This window comes from Planococcus citri, chromosome 2 (assembly GCF_950023065.1).
Source record: "Planococcus citri chromosome 2, ihPlaCitr1.1, whole genome shotgun sequence".
Taxonomy (NCBI): domain Eukaryota; kingdom Metazoa; phylum Arthropoda; class Insecta; order Hemiptera; family Pseudococcidae; genus Planococcus; species Planococcus citri.
Genome location: NC_088678.1, coordinates 24,752,342 through 24,771,663, shown reverse-complemented (window position 1 = coordinate 24,771,663; position 19,322 = coordinate 24,752,342). Strand labels below are relative to the sequence as shown.

At 32.9% G+C, this 19,322-nt stretch overlaps 3 protein-coding genes across 19 annotated transcripts in view; all 3 read left to right on the top strand.

Moving 5' to 3' along the window:
- LOC135835117 (speckle-type POZ protein B-like) overlaps positions 1-19,322 on the top strand; it is a 203,234-nt gene that overhangs the window by 40,792 nt on the left and 143,120 nt on the right. Inside the window, exon 2 of one of the 16 annotated variants that reach the window (XM_065349231.1) lies at positions 7,641-9,089. The exons of 13 other annotated variants lie outside the window; for them this stretch is intronic. In XM_065349231.1, the coding sequence (XP_065205303.1) occupies positions 7,790-8,860 (1,071 nt within the window). In that variant the 5' untranslated portion in view covers positions 7,641-7,789 and the 3' untranslated portion in view covers positions 8,861-9,089. Of the gene's footprint in view, positions 1-221; positions 1,633-4,432; positions 5,778-7,640; positions 9,090-19,322 lie in introns of those variants that run through there. 2 more of the 16 variants (XM_065349237.1, XM_065349232.1) reach the window with 2 other exon arrangements.
- Positions 11,063-13,084, top strand: LOC135835121 (protein roadkill-like). Of its 2 annotated transcripts, none has more exons than XM_065349247.1 (2): positions 11,063-11,227; positions 11,775-13,084. In XM_065349247.1, exon 2 carries the CDS (start codon positions 11,927-11,929, stop codon positions 13,022-13,024), a length of 1,098 nt encoding a protein of 365 aa, XP_065205319.1. In that variant the 5' UTR covers positions 11,063-11,227; positions 11,775-11,926; the 3' UTR covers positions 13,025-13,084. The 2 variants fall into 2 exon arrangements, with proteins under 2 accessions (XP_065205319.1, XP_065205320.1); XM_065349248.1 differs by having other exon boundaries at positions 11,063-11,244.
- On the top strand, positions 16,907-18,031 carry LOC135834037 (speckle-type POZ protein B-like). Its single transcript, XM_065347876.1, has one exon. It carries the CDS (start codon positions 16,907-16,909, stop codon positions 18,029-18,031), a length of 1,125 nt encoding a protein of 374 aa, XP_065203948.1.

Here is a 19,322-nt window from a genome sequence, read left to right as displayed (position 1 = left end):
CTTAACTACAAATATATCTTTGAAAGAACTCGTGTTCTGAAAGTAGAGTTCGCAATTTTTGGGCCCCCAATTGCTTCGGTTCTTACTTCACATTCTGTTGAAAAGTATCAGTCATCTTGTAAATTTTTGTATAATTTTTATAAACACGGTTTTGTAAAATTTTCAGAACAAAAACTACAACAAATCGTTAATCATGGGTGTTAATAATTGTGTGATTCTAGGTGACGGAACAGAACGGAGTGGAGACAGCCGGTGAGCACATCATCTTTCTGGAACGAAAAAAATCTCTGCACAACGCTTTGATGCCAATTGGACAATTTTTTGCAAGTTTTTAATTGATTCTTGTCGTCTTGGTGCACTTATTGCAACATGCCCAGTTTTTGTGATTCAGTTTGCAAACCGAATGAATGTAAAACGAAAATCCGCTCTGATATAGCAAGTTACGTTTGGACAATTGAAGATTTCCATTTTTACGAAGCCAAAGGAGAACCATTATATTCACATGTGTTTTCATCTGTAACGAATAATCAAGTTAAATGGTACTTGAGACTTAACCCTAATGGTGAAACCGATGCAAAGGATTCTATTAGTCTGTTCCTATATTTGAGCCAACATAGCAGTATTGAAAAGAATGAAAAAATATTCGCAGAAATTACTTTTTGTGTTGTGAATAACGGAGGTCAAGAAGAATTCTGTAAAACCCTGACTATTAATATATTCCCGGATGTGAAAAATTGGGGCCTCGGTGAATTCATTAAGAAAGATGCAACGTTTGAAAACAAGATACTGTCGAACAATACGTTGACGATTCGCTGTAAAGTGAAATTTTCTGATATGAACGATAATATAGCTGAAGATCATCAATGTGACTGTAACATTGAAGTGCCTGAATGTAACCTCTACGAAAACTTGGCATCATTATTCGAAAATCAGGAGTTCACTGATGTTGTCCTATCCGTTAATGGTAAAGATTTTCCTGCCCATAAGAATATATTAGCTGCTCGTAGTCCAGTTTTTCGCGCCATGTTTACTCACAGCACAAAAGAAAAGGAGCTAAATCGTGTGGAAATCGAAGATATTAGCGAACAAGTTGTTGATGAAATGTTGAAATACATTTATACCGGAAAATGCTTAAATTTAAAGAAGTTCGCAGAAGGATTACTGGCCGCAGCCGATAAATACGATTTGTATCAGTTGAAAGCAATGTGCGCTAAGTCACTGTTCGAGGGATTGTCGGTTGAAAATGCAGCGAGTGTTTTGGCATTAGCAGATATGCACGGGGTCAAGGAACTCAAAAATAAAGTGATCAAATTTATCGTTTCGAATCCTACCGAAGTGATGGGTACAGAAGGCTGGAAGAATATTCGATCGAATTTTGAGTTGGTCGATGAAGTATGCTTAGCTTTAGCCAAACAATCGAAGCAAACGACCAACTGAAATGTATACATACGTATACATATTTGATTGTATTATGTGATTAATACATTGTAGGATGATAAAATACTCGTAAATACTATCGAACTACACATCTTATTCCGTTTATTCATAAGTTTTCCATGTTTGCTACTATTTTTATTCGTGATTTTTAGTTTTCTTCAATTTAGTAAAAAGTACATAATGAAGTACATTGTTGTTTGTCTTTTCTTGCGTTTCTAAATACAAGTACTGAAGTAGGTACGTATTATTCTGGTATTGATGATATACGGATTATCGTTCCGAGAGTCCATCAGAAATCAGCATAGTCGCTTACGAATTTATTGATGTAGGTAAATACGAATACATAAGTAATTCATCTGATTAAAATAGTATTCGAGTTAGGTGATTGAATTCGATTAGTTTGATAAACTCGAGTCTCAAGTTCTCAACTTCCAATCAACAAGAATGAATATCTTCAGAATAATCGTGAAGATTGAAAAATGTGTGTTTTTTGTCATAACTGAAAGTTTGATTTTTTCAATATTTTTTCGTTTTTTTGTTTGATCTCTTGAATGTAATCAGAACATGATGCGAGGGGGAAAATGCTAATTTTGAAGAACATGAATTTATACAATCGTTGAAGGTCATTCCAGTATGAATAAATTACGAACAGTAGACTTCAATTTTCTAATGTGAATTGTACAGTTTTCAATATTTTGAAGTTATGAATTTTTTTTTTTATTTCCAAGTGGCGCTATTTCTTTTGAACATTTTGAACGTAGAAGTAAATATTTCACCAAGAGAAAAGTGCCCCGTTCAGACTCGTATCTTCCTCGGGGAAATTGTGAAGTATAATTTTACAATACTTCTACGTACCCATTGATTGTCTGACTTGAAATACCAGTGTTATATTCAAATGAAACTTTATTTTGAAAATAATTTGAAATTTTGAATTCAAACGTTCATATAGATTCTGAATTCGTGCACGGTTGCTTTTTAAGTAGCTCAGTTGATGAAATTACTACATAAAAGTAACGGTAGACTAATCCTCAATAAAGTTTGTTACTTTTTTGGAAGAGTGTAGAACCGTAGGTCAAGAATGGCGAATCGGCCTACTGCTAAAACCTTAGTATTCATGGTCCAAAACCACCGTGGCAAAACTCTTAAATCGTCATTGTCCATAATAATTCCAAAAAGCGTAAAATTAAAATTTCTCTTGAATATTTTAGCGAATTTTTAAAAATTTTGAAGCAAATTAATAAACTTCTTATGTGTGGCTCATCATACAAAAAACGTGTGTTGTTAACTCACGAAATATTGATTTTTGAGAGCTTTTACCCTTTTTTCGCCAGGGTCAGTTCATTCTCTTTTCCATTATTAAAAAATTCCAAACTTGAAGGAGAAATTGAAATTATTATGCGTTAACAAAGTGCCGTTTTAATTTTCCATTACATTTTTTTGCTTCGTTGAAAAAAGTTTTTTATTCGCCCAATTTCATTCCATTAGCAAAAACTTTAAAAGTAAAAATAAAATCAAAATTTGAAATGATAAAAATATATTCTCGACAATCGCTTACTTAAAAAGAATCTTGAGGTGTTATGGAGACATTAGAAAAGCGAAAAATTGGAATATAAAAGTTGCCTCGCGCACCTCCCTCCCACAAGAAATACCGAGTGTTTAAAAAATGTAGTACCGATTTTTCTTTTTGAAATTTTGTTAGACACTCTGATTCAGCTGAAATTCAAACTCGAAAATTTCTGATTTTTTTTTGTGAATACCTACGAATACCTACTTACTTATCTTTGTAGTGAGTCACATTACAATGATGTTTTGGTCACCTTTTGTAATGTTTCGATTACTCCTGGAAAACTGAATGTAACTCCTACAAATCTTATTGCTGGTAGATCACTAGATACATAATTAGTAATCACTCCAAAAATGCGTTGGAAATAGTTGTGCATACATTCGTTTGTTTAGATGAAAAATTGACTATGATGTAGAATGAACGTATTGTAATTTGTACCTGGTTTAATTGATTAGGAAATGTTGAATTCGAAAGTTGGATTCAATCAGTCTGAGAGTTGAGTCTCAACTTCAAAATAACATGAATATTTTCAGAATAAGAGCATCGAAAAATTTGAATTTATTTCCTCTATTATTGAATAATATGTAATTGATTTCCAAGTCAGCTGAAGCGACATGTCATATTCAGCTGTTCTGAAGAGGGTCGTTAATTAAACGAGTATTTTTTAATACGAAGGTGAATTTTTCAAAGATAACGAAGATTCCCTTGCCGGGATCCATTTTTCTTGAAACTTTGTTTTATGTTGGCGGAGTAATCATCCCATGAATTTTGTACATATTGAAAATTTTTGAACGCCACTTCTCTATAAATTCTATCTACCTATGTAATAACCATGGGTTAGGATATTTTTTCTCTGAAAAAAAACATAAATACCCATGCGCTTAAAATTTTCCTAAAAAATGTCAAAAATACTCTAAAACGTAAGAATATTTTCTAACAATATGGGTGTTGTTTTACAGAATAGTCGTCTTCTAAACGATTTTGATAATATTGCAAAATATGTAGTACGCTGAATTTGCACACAGAAATTCAAAATCGTGTTTTATTCAATTGCAAAATTTGAAAAATTTGCCTTTGTTTTTACCCTGATTTTCTTTAGAAAACTTCGTGCAAAAAAAATTAGCCAAGTGTAGTACAAAAACTTGAAATTGGACGAAATATTCCTTAAAAACGTGAAAATTTCTCTAAAAACCTGAAATACCCAACTAGGTGTTCTCTTAAATATGCATAAATATGTTTAAGCATGAAAATCCGAGTACTGGTAGATAAGTATAATAAATTAACATAATATATAATATATAAATTCTCAATTCTGAGAAAGTGCCTGGTGATGATATGCGGATTTCTACATTTAATTTTTTTTTAAAGTTGAAATGAACCACAAATATTAATTGGTCAATTACATTGGTGAAAACGATTTTTTGGTTCTAGGTGATTGATGAAGAGCTTGAAGACAGTGATCAGATCATTTTTTTACCTTAGAAACGAAAAACCACCGCATTCAGTAGGTCTACGTAGTGAATTGCTACCACGAACAGCTCGCAGTTCCTCTTAAGCAGGTTTCACTTGATTTTTGTTTCATCGATTCGTTTATTTCAACATGTGGCCGGTTCTTTGGGGTCCAGTTTCCAAATCGAATGGATGTAAATCTAAAATTCATTTTCATGAAGCAAGTTACGTTTGGACGATTCCTGATTTCGATTTTTACGAGGCTAAAGGAACACAATTATCATCACCTGAGTTTTCATCGAATACGAATGATGAAATTAAATGGAATATACAGCTCTACCCTAATGGCGTACCAAATGCAGATGGTTGTATTAGTCTGTATCTTAATTTGAGTGAAAACAGCACTTCTGAAAGAAACGAAAAAATATATGCGAAAATATCTTTTTCTGTTTTGACTACTGGAGGTGAAATGCACAAACAGACATTCGCTGTCAAAAGTTTTTGTCATCCTTTTCCTGGAAACAGTGCGGGCATGCCTCGCTTCTTAAGAAAAGATGCGACTTTTAAGAACAAAATGTGGCAGTTGAAAAATGTGCTGAGAATTCGTTGTGAAGTGAAATTTTCCGATATGAAGGATATTGCTGAAAATTCTTATCAATGTGCAGACAGTTGCATAAAGGTGCCTAAATGTGACCTCTCCGAACAGTTTGTATCATTGTTTGAAGATCAAGAGTTCACTGACGTTGTCCTATCTGTAAATGGCAAAGATTTTCCTGCCCATAAGGCTGTATTAGCTGCTCGTAGTGCAGTTTTTCGAGCCATGTTCAAACACAGTACAATAGAAAACGAGCTAAATCGTGTGGATATTAAAGATATTAACGAACAAGTTGTGGGTGAAATGTTGAAATATATTTATACTGGGAAATGCGCAAATTTGGAGAATTTGGCTGGACAATTATTAGAAGCGGCCGATAAATATGATCTGTATCGATTGAAAATGATGTGTGCAAAAACACTACTCGAACGATTGTCGGTTGAAAATGCTGCAAGGGTTTTACTATTGGCAGACAAGCACAGTGTTGAAGAACTTAAAAGCAACGTGATCAAATTTATCGTTTCTAAATCTAGCAGAGTTTTCGGTACTAAGGGCTGGAAGAGTATTCGATCAAGTTTCGAGTTAGTTGATCAAGTGTACTTAGCTATTTATAGACGATGAACGTTGACGATTTGACTGAATTCCGTACCTGGAATGATCTTATTTATTGTATGTAAAAGTTCATTTGTTCACATATTAAATCTAGTACAACGATTAAAATTTCAAACTGTGCCTTGTTTTTTATTTATTTATTTATTTATTGTTATTTTCAATTTGTTTCAATGCAGTCATATCTAATAATTATCAATTGTCGTAGCGTTTCTAAATACTATAATATTATTCTAAATGAATCTTTCAAAATGAAAATAATTTAGGTACCTAAATTTGAATTGAAAACGTTTCTTGAATTTTGTATGGAATGCATAAATAATGGTAAATAATTCACTTCAGTCATTTGTTTGCTTGAATGCAAAATTGAATTGGGATCATGTAAAATGATTATGATCCGTTTGAGCGAAATACGAGTATATTTGAATTGTGTAATTGGATTCAGTGAGTTTGAAATTGAATGTCAATTTCAAAACATCGCAAATGTTGTCAAAATAAGAGCATTGCAAAAAAAAAATTCGCTGTAGAATCTGATGTTTTCGAGCTCTTCTTATTTTAGCCAACTATAACTAAAAAATTGTCCAATCTTTCAACTCCGATTGAGCTGAAATTTAGCTCACTCATAGAGCATGCCACTCAGACCTCATAACCACATTTTTAGCTGGCGAAATTTATTTTTCGATTCTTTGCACATTTTTTAAAATGGCGAAAATTAGGCTATTGGTATTGGTGTTATTTCAGATAGCTCTAAAAGGTGCGTCGTAATCAACTTCGATAGGTAAAAATTCATTAACCCTATCACAGTAAAAGTTCGACGTTCCGAATCTAATTAGAGCAGGTGAATCGCAAACCCAAGATGACGAGTTAAAAAGTGTAAAGTTATTTTTTTAGATGTGTAAAATTTTGAATGGTGGAGAAAAGAATTTAAAATCGTCAACTTTTCCAATACTTAATTGAAATTGATTCGGAGAATCGATTTTGTAGAGTAAAAAAAAGTTTCGAATTATTCGTTGCGAAAATCGAATGTCTTTTTCATTTTTTTAAAATGTGAGATTTTTCAACATTGTATGTACCTAAAAAAAATACACTGTTCAACTGGTCATTGTGAATTTGCGATTCGCCTGCCCTATAATCGATTCAGAATCTTCAATTTATGACAGGATTAAATTTTCAACTACTTACCGAAGTTGATTTCAACATCTTCCAAAGCGATTTGAAATTTCTGGAGGCTTCTGATCGCCTCGAAAAAATCGCTTTTCTGTGTATGAAAAATTGATGCTTTAATACTTAGGGTACGTACCTACTACTTTCACCAATTTCAAAAATTCTTCAAAAATCAAGAAATCAACTTCGGCAGCTGTGAGTCAATTTCAGCTCAATGAAAGTGTTTACGTGTTGTGAGGGTTTCCTCGTAAGTCATGCTGTTTAAAAATGTGAAAAATTCGAGACGACGACAAAGAAAAATGGAAAAATTGTTTGTACATACAAATTAAAAGCTGAACATGAAATTGAAAAAAAATCCGAAAAGAAACCCCAAAAATTCAATCGAAAACGATAATGAACAACTTGAAAGCAGAAAATGTCTAAACAATAAAATTTGAAAACAATTAAATCAAAAAAATATGAAAATGAAACCAAAAACTCTGAAAATGAAAAATCTAAAAAAAAAAAATTCACCAATAATACCCACCTATTGAATTGTATAATATTGTAGAAAACATTCGAAAGTTAATTATCGCCAATTTCTTGATTATCTCTGAAAGAACTCGTATTCTGAATGTAGAGTTTAAAGTATTTGTGCTGTCGATCGCTTCGGTCCTTACTTCATATTATTCTTTCTATTCTACGCGATTACTAATACACAATAAGTACCCGTGATTTTGTATATGTTTGTATTACTTTTATAAACAATGTTAAGTAAAATTTTCAGAGAAAAACCTACAACAATTCGTTAATTATAGGTGTAAATAATTTGTGTGATTCTAGGTGACGAAACGGAGTGTAGACAGCCGCCGGCGAGCTTATCGTATTTCTGGAACGAAAAATAGTATCTATTTGCACAACGCTTTCTTGTCGATTGGACAGCTTTTTACATTTTCTAATTGATTCTTGTCGATTGGTCCGCTTATTCCGTCATGTCGTCAAATCTTTGCGGTTCATTTTGCAAATCGAGTGGTTGTAAAACCAAAATTCATTATGATATAGCAAGTTACGTTTGGACTATTGAAGATTTCGACTTTCACGAGGCCAAAGGCGAACCATTAGTATCACCTGTGTTTTCATCTGTGACGAATAATCAAGTTAAATGGTACTTGAAACTTAAACCTAATGGAGAAATTGGTGTGAAGGATTCTATGAGTGTTTACCTGTATTTGAGTAAACAAAGCGGTATTGAAAGCAACAAAAAAATATTCGCGAAAATCGTTTTTTATATATTGAATAGTGAAGGCAAAGAAACATTCAAACAACCTATACGAATTATGGAATTCGCTGAGCCTCAGAAGAATAATTGCGGCCTCCCATTCATGAAAAGAGATACAAAATACCAGTTGCTGTGGAACAATAGCATGGCAATTCGCTGTGAAGTGAAATTCTCTGATATGAACGATATACTGGCTGAAGATAATCATAAGTGTGACTGTAACATTGAAGTGCCTGAATGTAACATCTCCGAAAAGTTGGCATCATTATTTGAAAATCAGGAGTTCACTGACGTTGTACTTTCCGTAAATGGCAACGATTTCCCTACCCATAAGCTTGTTTTAGCTGCTCGTAGTCCAGTTTTCCACGCCATGTTTAAACACAATACGATAGAAAACGAGCTAAACCGTGTGAATATCGAAGATAGTAACGAACAAGTTGTAGGTGAAATGTTAAAATACATTTACACCGGGGAATGCCCAAATTTAAAGAAGTTCGCAAGAGGATTACTGGCAGCAGCCGACAAATACGATTTGTATCAGTTGAAAACGATGTGCGCCAAGACACTGTTCGAAGAATTGTCGGTTGAAAATGCAGCGAGTTTTTTGGCATTAGCAGATATGCACGGGGTCAAGGAACTCAAAAATAAAGTGATCAAATTTATCGTTTCGAATCCTATCGAAGTGATGGGTACAGAAGGCTGGAAGAATATTCGATCGAGTTTTGAGTTGATCGATGAAGTATGCTTAGCTATAGCCAAACAATCGAAGCAAACGACCAACTGAAATGCATTATTTAGTATACATACGTAGACGTACATATCTGTATGATTGTATTTTGTACATTGTAGGATGGTAAAATATCATCGAACTACACATCTTGTTTTGTTTATTTATAAGTTTTCCATGTTTGCTACTATTTTTAATTTTCTTCATTTCAATAATTACATTATAAAGTACCTTATTGATTGCCATGTCTTACGTTTCTGAATACAAGTATTACCTACTTCTGGTATATCGTATTGATTTCATATGTACATACGAAACGAATTTATTGATGTAGATAAATACGAAAATAGTTATGAAGTAATTCGTCTGATTTAAAGATTTGAATTCGGTGGTTGGATTCGATTAGTTTGAAACTCGAGTCTTAAATTCTCAACTTCCAATTATCACGAATGCATATTTTAATAATAGGTAATGATGAAGATTGAAAAATAAGGGTTTTTTTCTCATAACTGGAAGTTTGATTTTTTCAGCATCTTAACCTTCTTTTGTTTGATCTCGTGAATGTAATCAGAACATGACTGACGCGAGTGGGAATATGCTGATTCAAGAACCATGAATCTACAGAATCGTTGAAGGTCATTGCAGTATAAATATTACGAACAGTAGACTTTCATTTTCTTATGTGAACTGTGAAGTTTTCAATATTATAAGTTAATGGAGTTTTTTTTCATTTCCAAGTCGGGCTGTCTGTTTTGATGCGAGGATTTTCGAACGTAGAAGGTAATATTTCACCAAGAGAAAGTGCACCGTTCAGACCCGCATTTTCCTCGGGAAAGTTGTGTCAAAATTCTACCGTAGCATACACTTTCCTTTTATTTTGTGTACATATAATGGGTGCATTATGTTCAAGTACATACAAGTATTTTGACTAAATCTAGTAGGGATGGGAGTAGTTTAAGGTTCCGAATTTTGATGGAGCAGAGCACAAAATCATGGCTGAATAACCTCAATAATGGATTAGATTTCAAATCTTATGGTTAACGTTTGACCTTACCCCTTCTGCTGCTTCGAGCTCAAATTTTCAGATGTTTCATTTTTGAAAAAAATTTTCTTAGTTCAGATGGTCTCTTGATGTCTTGAGTATCTACTTACATAACATCGTTTTTAGATCATTAGAAAAACTCTCTGTTCAGTTTCGCCAGGTTCAAGACTTTCTAAAATATTAGTTTTTTTCTTCAACATACGTAAATTGGTTTATTGAGAGTACACGAAAAAAAAAAAATTAATAAAAATTACTATTTCAGTATAGTAACCGGATCCCATTCAAAAATAATTGTGATTTTTACTCAGCCAAAAAATATATTTTACCTAGAAATTAGGTAAAATTTATTACTCTCATAGTAAAATTTACTAATCTCATAGTACCTATTTCAACTCTGAACAATGGAAACACACTAGCGCTGCACCAGAGGTTGCAGCCTCAATATGTATTACAAATCTTTCGGTTAACGTTTGAACCCCCTCCCCCCACCTCCTCCACCGCTTCAAGCTCAACGTTTTCAAATTTTTCCAAATTTTCAGATGTTTTAATTTTTTTTAAAGATTTCCTTAGTTCAGATGGTCTCTTGATGTCTTGAGTATCTACTAATTACATACTTAACATAACCAGTGTTGCCAGGTGCTTGTGAATAAAATCCGTGCAAAGTCTTAATTTTCAACATTAAAATTCCGTATAAAATCCATTTTTTTGATGTTGTTGAAAACCAATAGAAATTGTAAAGATTTGATTAAAGTACAAAAATGGCGACTAACGTTTTAAACACGCTTGAACTCTAAAAAAATTGAAAAAACACAACAGCAGGGTCCCAGGGTTTTAAATGGAAACAAAAAATCGAACATGAGGGGTTTGTTTGAAAACCACAAATGTGAAAATTTACAAACATTTTTTCATTCAATATTTTCATTTTCCATAAGAAAAAGAAATACAAAAAATTGTATTTTAAACAAAAAAAACTTGAAATTTCCGTATTTTTAGAAAATTTGTGTAAAGTCCGTTTTTATTTTTCAAAATTTCCAGGAAATTCCAATACCTAAGTATTTTAAGTAAAAAAAAAAACTTGAAATATTCGTATTTTTTATGAAATTCGTGTAAAATCCGTTTTTATTTTTCAAAATTTCAAATTTCCGTACAAATTCGGATTTTTTCGTACGTCTGGCAACATTGAACATAAGATCTCGTTTAGGCCATTAGAAAAATTCTCCGTTCACTTTTGTCAGGTTCAAGACTAGGTACTCGACATATTAGTTTTTTCCTTTAACATACGTAAGTTGGTGTGTTAGTCTAGTATTGTTTATGTTCGTCATGGTTTGTTCTCGGCTGTAATTCGCCTATGTCCGATGTGTTTGATTAATAGAATATTCAAAGTGAGTGCATACTGGTGGTAGGTCCAAGTTGGAAAATTTATTATGTATTACAATTCAGTGGATCTGTAGGTATGCCGCTCCGGTCTCACAATTCTGTACTCCAAAGAAAAAGGATGGAAGTCCATATGACTGGGCATAAGAAAAGGAGGTTAGTGTGTTCAGTGCAGTTTTGAGAAACATGCATTTTAAATTTTGAACTGAAAAGTTCAAAATCCCTGTATCAAACTGCATTAAACACACTAACCTCCTTTTCTTATGCCTGGTCATATGGACTTCCATCCTTTTTGCATTGGAGTACAGAATTGATCACCAATTATCACCTATATCTTTGAAAGAACTCGTGTTCTTAGTGTTGGCTCCACAATTTCTGGGTCGTCGCTTCTTACTTTACATTTCATTAATTCTGCGTGACTGCTAATTCGCTAAAAGTAGCAGTAATTTTGTAGATTTTTAGCTAATTTTTATTAACACTATTGTGTAAAATTTTCAGAAAAAAAAACTATAAATAAATCGTTAATCGCGGGTGTAAATAATTGTGTGATTCTAGGTGACGGAACAAAGTGGAAACAGTCAGTCAGTGAGCATATCGTATTTCTGGAACAAAAAATAATCTCTTTGCACTACGCTTTCATGTCAATTGGACAGTTTAACACGTGTTTCTAACTGATTCTTGTCGCATTGGTGCGCTTATATTCCAACATGTCGTCAAGTCTTTGCGGTTTATGTTACAAATCGAATGGGTGTAAATCCAAAATCCATTATGATATAGCAAGTTACGTTTGGACAATTGAAGATTTCGATTTCCACGAGGCCAAAGGCGAACCATTAGTATCACCTGTGTTTTCATCTGTTACGAATAATCAAGTTGAATGGAACTTGAAACTTAAGCCTAATGGTGAAACCGATGCAGAGAATTCAATTACTCTGTTCCTATATTTGAATAAACGTAGCAGTATTGAAAGAAACAAAAAAATATTCGCGAAAATTAGTTTTTATATTTTGAATAGTGATGGTAAAGAAGAATTCAATCAACCTCTACCCGTTAAGGAATTCGTGCATTCTGAATCTGGCAAGACTAATTGGGGCCTCATATTCATTAAAGATTCTTCAAAATACCAGTTGCTGTGGAACAATACATTAGCAATTCGTTGTGAAGTGAAATTCTCTGATATGAACGTTAAGGCTGAAGATAATCATCAATGTGACTGTAACATTGACGTTCCTGAATGTAACCTCTCCGAAAACTTTGCATCATTATTTGAAAGTCAGGAGTTCACTGACGTTGTCCTATCCATTAATGGTAAAGATTTTCCTGCCCATAAGGCTGTATTAGCTGCTCGTAGTTCCGTTTTTCACGCCATGTTCACTCACACCACGAAAGAAAATGAGCTAAACCGTGTGGAAATCGAAGATATTAACGAACAAGTTGTAGGTGAAATGTTGAAATACATTTATACTGGAAAATGCAAAAATTTAAACGAGTTCGCTGGAGAATTACTGGCAGCAGCCGATAAATACGATTTGTATCAGTTGAAAACGATGTGCGCCAAGACACTGTTCGAACGAGTGTCGGTTGAAAATGCAGCGAGTCTTTTGGCATTAGCAGATATGCACAGGGTCAAGGAACTCAAAAATAAAGTGATCAAATTTATCGTTTCGAATCCTACCGAAGTGATGGGTACAGAAGGCTGGGAGAATATTCGATCGAATTTTGAGGTGGTCAATGAAGTGTGCTTAGCTATAGCTAAACAATTGAAGCAATCGACCAACTGCAATGCATTTAGTACGTACATATGATTGTATTATGTATAATTTGTACATTGTAGGATGGTAAAATAAAATGCTATCTTAACTACACATCTTGTTTTGTTTATTTATATTATAAGTTTTCCCTATTTGCTACTATTTTTATTCGTGATTTTTAGTTTTCTTCAATTTAGTAATGGGTGTACCTTATTTTGAAAAGTTCACATTTTGTAGCTCCCATCCCCCCAAAAACATGACCTCAGGTGAGAAAATAATTACCTATTTTTTATTTTTTCCCTACCAGAATGTTTCTAAATAATCCCCTTTTTAAGAAAAGAATTTCGCTGGCCCTTCAAACCATCTTGGCCTCCTAGTAAGGAGCCCCTCAAAGTTGAAAAAATCACAAAAAATGATGATAAATCAAAGTTATGGAAAATTTGATGAAAATAATATCTCATTTCCACATTAGAATTGTTCTACATAACCACCTTTTCAAAAAAAATCCATTGTTAGACCCCCAAATGATTTTGGCTCTCTTGTATGGAGCCCCTCGAATTTGGAAAAAATAAAAAAAAATATTGAAACTTGATGTTTGTAGAAATTTTTTGAAACTTTTTTATTTATGTGCAGAATCTTTCTGAATAAGCACTTTTTCAAGAAAAACCTTCCCCAGGTCTCCCAAATCATGTTGGTTACCTATAAAGCCCCTCAAAGTTGAAAAAATCAACAAAAAAATGAAATTCATATCTATACAAATTGTTTGATAATGTTTCATTTCTGAGCAGAGTACTTTTAGATACTTAACCACTTTTTCAAGAAAAGCACCCTTTTTTCCTCCAAATGATGGTGGTCCTCTTTTATGAGACCCCCAAAAGAATATCGAGAAATATGAAAATTGATGTCCATAGGTAGAGGTACCTACCCGTAATTAGGTGAAAATTTTTCATCTTTGTGCAGAATGCTTCTAGATAATTTTTTTTCCAGAAAAACCGTTTCTCAGTCCCCACTACCATGCTCACCACCTACATAGATGATAGAGATCCACAAAGTTAAATTTTTTTTTGGAATGGAAGTGAAGTCTCCTCTGCAAAAATGTGTAGTTTCAAGTCATGGATATGTTTTTTTGCTTTAAATTTGAGAATAAAATTTCATTGATAGGTATTCTTGACGATTTTTTTCAAGTCTTACTTTACAAAATATCAGAACGTCTTTAAGTCTTCTGTGAAAATTTGACATAGGTACTACTAGGTAATTTTATTACAAAACGTCCGCTTCAATGTTTCTCAAAGTCAAAATTCAGAAATTCGTCCTTTTTCTACAAGTTGTTAAAAGTCTGACATAAGTACCTAGTACTTTTCTGATGAAGATCGACCAAATCCAAGGATTAAAATATGGAAGAAAAAAATTTAATAATATTCATCTTTCCTCATTTTCATGGGGAAGGAGACAAGTTCCACCTTTTCATCATGTAGACAGGTCATAAAATATTCAACAGTATTTCTAATGAAAATGGACCAAATCCAAGGATTATGATGTCAAAAAAAAAATGTAAAAATTTCAATTTATCTGATTTCTTTTATATTTTGTGATGGGGAGGGAGGAGAGGCGTGCTCCCTAGCACGACTCATTTTTACTAACGTGATTAGAGAAATTTTTCTCGTGAAACCCGACAACAAATTCAGGGAGTCATTAAATATTTTTTCACTAGTATGTTATGTAGGCATAATTATGAGCTCTCCCCTCTAATCCACTGGTTAGTCTTGGGTGGAGATAGGGGGCTAAAATTGGTATATAGGTTGATTTTACGTAAGTAGGTACTTAACTGAGGTGTTGGAACTAGAAAGTTCACAATTTTAAAAATTTTGCCTGACACTTCGATTTTTTCATATATGGGAAAATTGGGGGCCCACTGGCACGACTTTTTTTTCACCTGAGGTCATGTTTTTGGGGGGTGGGAGCGAAAAAAAAATTTTCACTATACAAATAAGGTACACCTTAATGGGTACATAATGAAGTACATTGGATTTTCTGACTTTTCTGGCGTTTCTAATACCTTGGTATTGATTTTGTGTGGATTATCGTTCCGAGAGTCGGATCAGAAATCAGTATGGTCGTTTACGAGTTTATCGATGTAGGTAAATACGAAAATAGTAGTATAATATAGTATGTGAATTGTGAATTCGGTGGTAGGATTCGATTAGTTTGATATACTCGAGTCTCAAGTTTTCAACTTCCAATCAACAATAAGAATGATTATTTTCAGAATAATCGTGAAGATTGAAAAATATGGAGTTTTTCTCATACTTAACTGAATGTTTGAATTTTTCAATATTTTACCGTATTTTTGTTTGATCTCATGAATGTAATCAGAGCATGACTCGAGGGGGGAAGGATTGCTGATTTAAAGAACATGAATCTATACAATCGTTGAAGGTCATCATTACAGTATGAATATTACGAAAAGTAGACTTTAGTTTTCTGATGTAAACTGTGAAGTTTTCAACATTTCAAGTTATGAAGGTTTTTTTTTGTTTTTTTTTTTCATTTCGAAGTGGCGCCATCTCTTTTTAGCATTTTTGAACGTAGAAGTAAATATTTCACCAAGAGAAAAGTGTCCCGTTCAGACACGAGTCATCCTCGGGATCCGGAAAGTTGCGAAGTATTATTTTTCGAAGGCATAGATCATATTTTTTCGTAATTAATCGTCGATTTGTTCAAAATTCTACCATTGCATGTACTTTCTTTTATTTTTTGTTGATATAATGAGTGCATTATGGTAATTCGCGATAAAAAAAAGAATGTTCAAGTATTTTGAGTGAATCCAGTATGGATGAGGGTAGTTCGTTTTCTCGCATTTTGATGGAACATAGCACAAAATCATGGCCGAATAACCTCAATAATGGATAATACATATTACAAATCTTTCGGTCAACGTTTGACCCCCCCCCCACCCCCACCTCCTTCACCGCTTCGAGCTCAAAATTTTCAAATTTTTTCAAATTTTCAGATGTTTAATTTTTTTTAAAGATTTCCTTAGTTCAGATGGTTTGTTGATGTCCTGAGTATCTACTATCTACTAATTACATACTTACAACATAACCAGTGTTGCCAGGTACTTGTGAATGAAATCCGCGCCAAGTCTTAATTTACAACATTAAAAATCCGTACAAAATCCATGTTTTTGTTGTTGTTGAAAACCAATAGAAATTGTAAAAATTTGAGTAAAAGTACAAAAAACCTTCGCGAAAAAATATTAAAAGTTGGCGACTAACGTCTTAAACACGCTTGAACTCTAAAAAAATTGAAAAACACAACAGCAGGGTCCCAGGGTTTTAAATTAAAACAAAAAATCGAACATGAGGTGTTTGTTTAAAAACCACCAATGTGAAAATTTACAAACATTTTTTCATTTAATATTTTCGTTTTCCATAAGAAAAAGAAATACAAAAAATTTCAGTATTTTAAGAAGAAAAACAAACTTGAAATATCCGTATTTTTTAGAAAATTTGTGTAAAGTCCGTTTTTACTTTTCAAAATTTTCAGGAAATTTCAATACTTATACCTATTTTAAGCAAAAAAAACTTGAAATTTCCGTATTTTTTATGAAATCCGTGTAAAATCCGTTTTTATTTTTCAAAATTTCAAATTTCCGTACAATTTCGGATTTTTTCGTTCATCTGGCAGCACTGAACATATCATCACTTTTGGGCTATTAGAAAAATTCTCCGTTCATTTTTGTCCGGTTCAAGACTATAATATATTAGTTTTTTCCTTCAACATACGTAAGTTGGTGTGTTAGTCTAGTATTGTTTATGTTCGTCATGGTTTGTTCTCCGCTGTAATTCGCCTATAGGTCCGATGTGTTTGATTAATTGAATATTAAAAGTACATCTCTGTTCTGAAAATAGAAGAATGTGATGCGCCTATTCCAACATGTCGTCAAGTGTTTGCGGATCATTTTGCAAATCGAGTGGGTGTAAAACCAAGATCCATTATGATATAGCAAGTTACGTTTGGACAATTGAAGATTTCCATTTTCACGAAGCCAAAGGAGAACGATTAGTATCACCTATGTTTTCATCTGCCACAAATAATCAAGTAAAATGGTATTTATCAGTTTTACCTAATGGCAAAATCGATGCGAAGGATTTTGTTAGTCTGTACATTTACATGAGTGAGCATAGCAGCTTAGAAAAGGGCAAAGAAGTATTCACGGAGCCCACTTTTTATATTTTGAATAGTAAAGGTAAAGAAGAATTCCATCTAGCCATGTCCATTAAGAAATTCGTACATTCGACCCATTGGGGTTTCAATGAATTCATCAAAAAAGATGCAAAATTTAGAAACAATATGCTGTCGAACAAAGCACTGACGATTCGCTGTGAAATTAAATTTTCTGATATGAACGATATTGCTGAAGAATGCAATCAATGTGACTGTAAAATTGGAGTGCCTGAATGTAACCTCTCCGAAAACTTGGAAACATTATTTAAAAATCAGGAGTTCACCGACGTTGTACTTTCCGTAAATGGCAAAGATTTTCCTGCCCACAAGAATATATTAGCTGCTCGTAGTCCCGTTTTTCGCGCAATGTTCACTCACAGCACGAAAGAAAAAGAGTTAAATCGTGTGGATATCGAAGATATTAGCGAGCAAGTTGTTGATGAAATGTTGAAATACATTTATACTGGAAAATGCCTGAATTTAAAGAAGTTCGCAGAAGGATTACTGGCAGCAGCCAATAAATACGATTTGTATCAGTTGAAAACGATGTGTGTCAAGACACTGTTCGAAGGATTGTCCGTTGAAAATGCAACCAGTGTTTTGACATTGGCAGATATGTACGGGGTCAAGGAACTCAAAAATAAAGTGATCAAATTTATTGTTTCGAATCCTACCGAAGTGATGGGTACGGAAGGCTGGAAAAATATTCGATCGAATTTTGAGTTGGCCGATGAAGTGTGCTTAGCTATAGCCAAACAATTAAAGCAACATGGGAAAAACGATTTTATAAAATTCTATTTAAAAAAATGGAATTATTTTCAAACAACTGTATAAAATTTTATAAAAGCATATTGCTTATAAACCTAACAAAGCCTTTTTATCTAGCTTTACCAAAATCGATAAAATTATAAAGAACTGTATAAAATTTATTTATACAACTTTATCAAAATTTATAAAATTATATCAAAAAACCAGAAAGTCCGCGTACCCTAGGCAAATGATGAAAGGGTTTCATTCAACTCTATATAACTTTATAAATTAATTTTGTATGTACCTATAGGATTCAATACAATTTTTATAGAAGTAGGTGTTATACAATTTGTATAAAACGTTCTATAGAGTTTTACGCAATTGTATCAGAAGTTGTATGCTATAATATACAATTTTATAAAATTTTATAGAATTGTATTGTTTTTCCCGAGAAACGACTAACTGTAATAGCATTGTAGGATTGTAAAATAATATGGGACTACACATCTTATTTCGTTTATATTTTTATTCGTGATTTTTAGTTTTCTTCAATTTAGTAAAAGGTACATAACGAAGTACATTATTGTTTGTCTTTTCTTGCGTTTCCAAATACCAGTACATATTACTCTTGGTATTGATTTTATACGGATTATCGTTCCGAGAGTCGATCAGAAATCAGTATGGCCATTTACGAAATTATTGATGTAGGTAAATATGAAAATAGTAGTAATTCATCTGATTAAAAAATGTATAGTATGTGAGTGGTTGGATTCGATTAGTTTGATATACTCGAGTCTCAAGTTCTCAACTTCCAATTAACAAGAATGAATATTTCCAGAATAATCATGAAGATTGAAAAATGTGTGGTTTTTCTCATTACTTACTGAAAGTTTTAATTTTTCAATATTTTACCGTTTTTTTGTTTGATATCATGAATATCCGAACATGACTTGAGGGGGGAAGGAATGCTGATTTAAAGAACATGAATCTATACAATCGTGAAGGTCATTACAGTATAAATATTACGAACAGTCGAACAGTAGACTTTAATTTTCTTGAGCATTTTTGAACGTAGAAGTCAATATTTCACGAAGAAAAAAGTGACTCGTTCAGTCGTCGCTTCTTACAGGCATCATAGCGGGTCACTTTTTGGTGACTTGGTCACTTTTTCACAAAAAGTCACTATTGGTCACTTTTTTCATCAAAAAGTCACTATTGGTCACTTTTCTTCCCAAAAAGTCACTATTTTGATTTTTTTTTAAATGAAAAAAAAAATCGATAATAATTGTATTTTTATTCAATGTTAGTGCTACTGCCAAATTAGCATTTTAAATAATCATGGGCATTTTATTTTATTTCCTTTGGCTCAAAGTTG

Excerpts from the sequence above, each read along its gene's own strand:
- LOC135835121 (XM_065349247.1), top strand. The coding sequence starts at position 11,927 with ATGTCGTCAAGTCTTTGCGGTTTATGTTACAAATCGAATGGGTGTAAA.
- LOC135834037 (XM_065347876.1), top strand. The coding sequence starts at position 16,907 with ATGTCGTCAAGTGTTTGCGGATCATTTTGCAAATCGAGTGGGTGTAAA.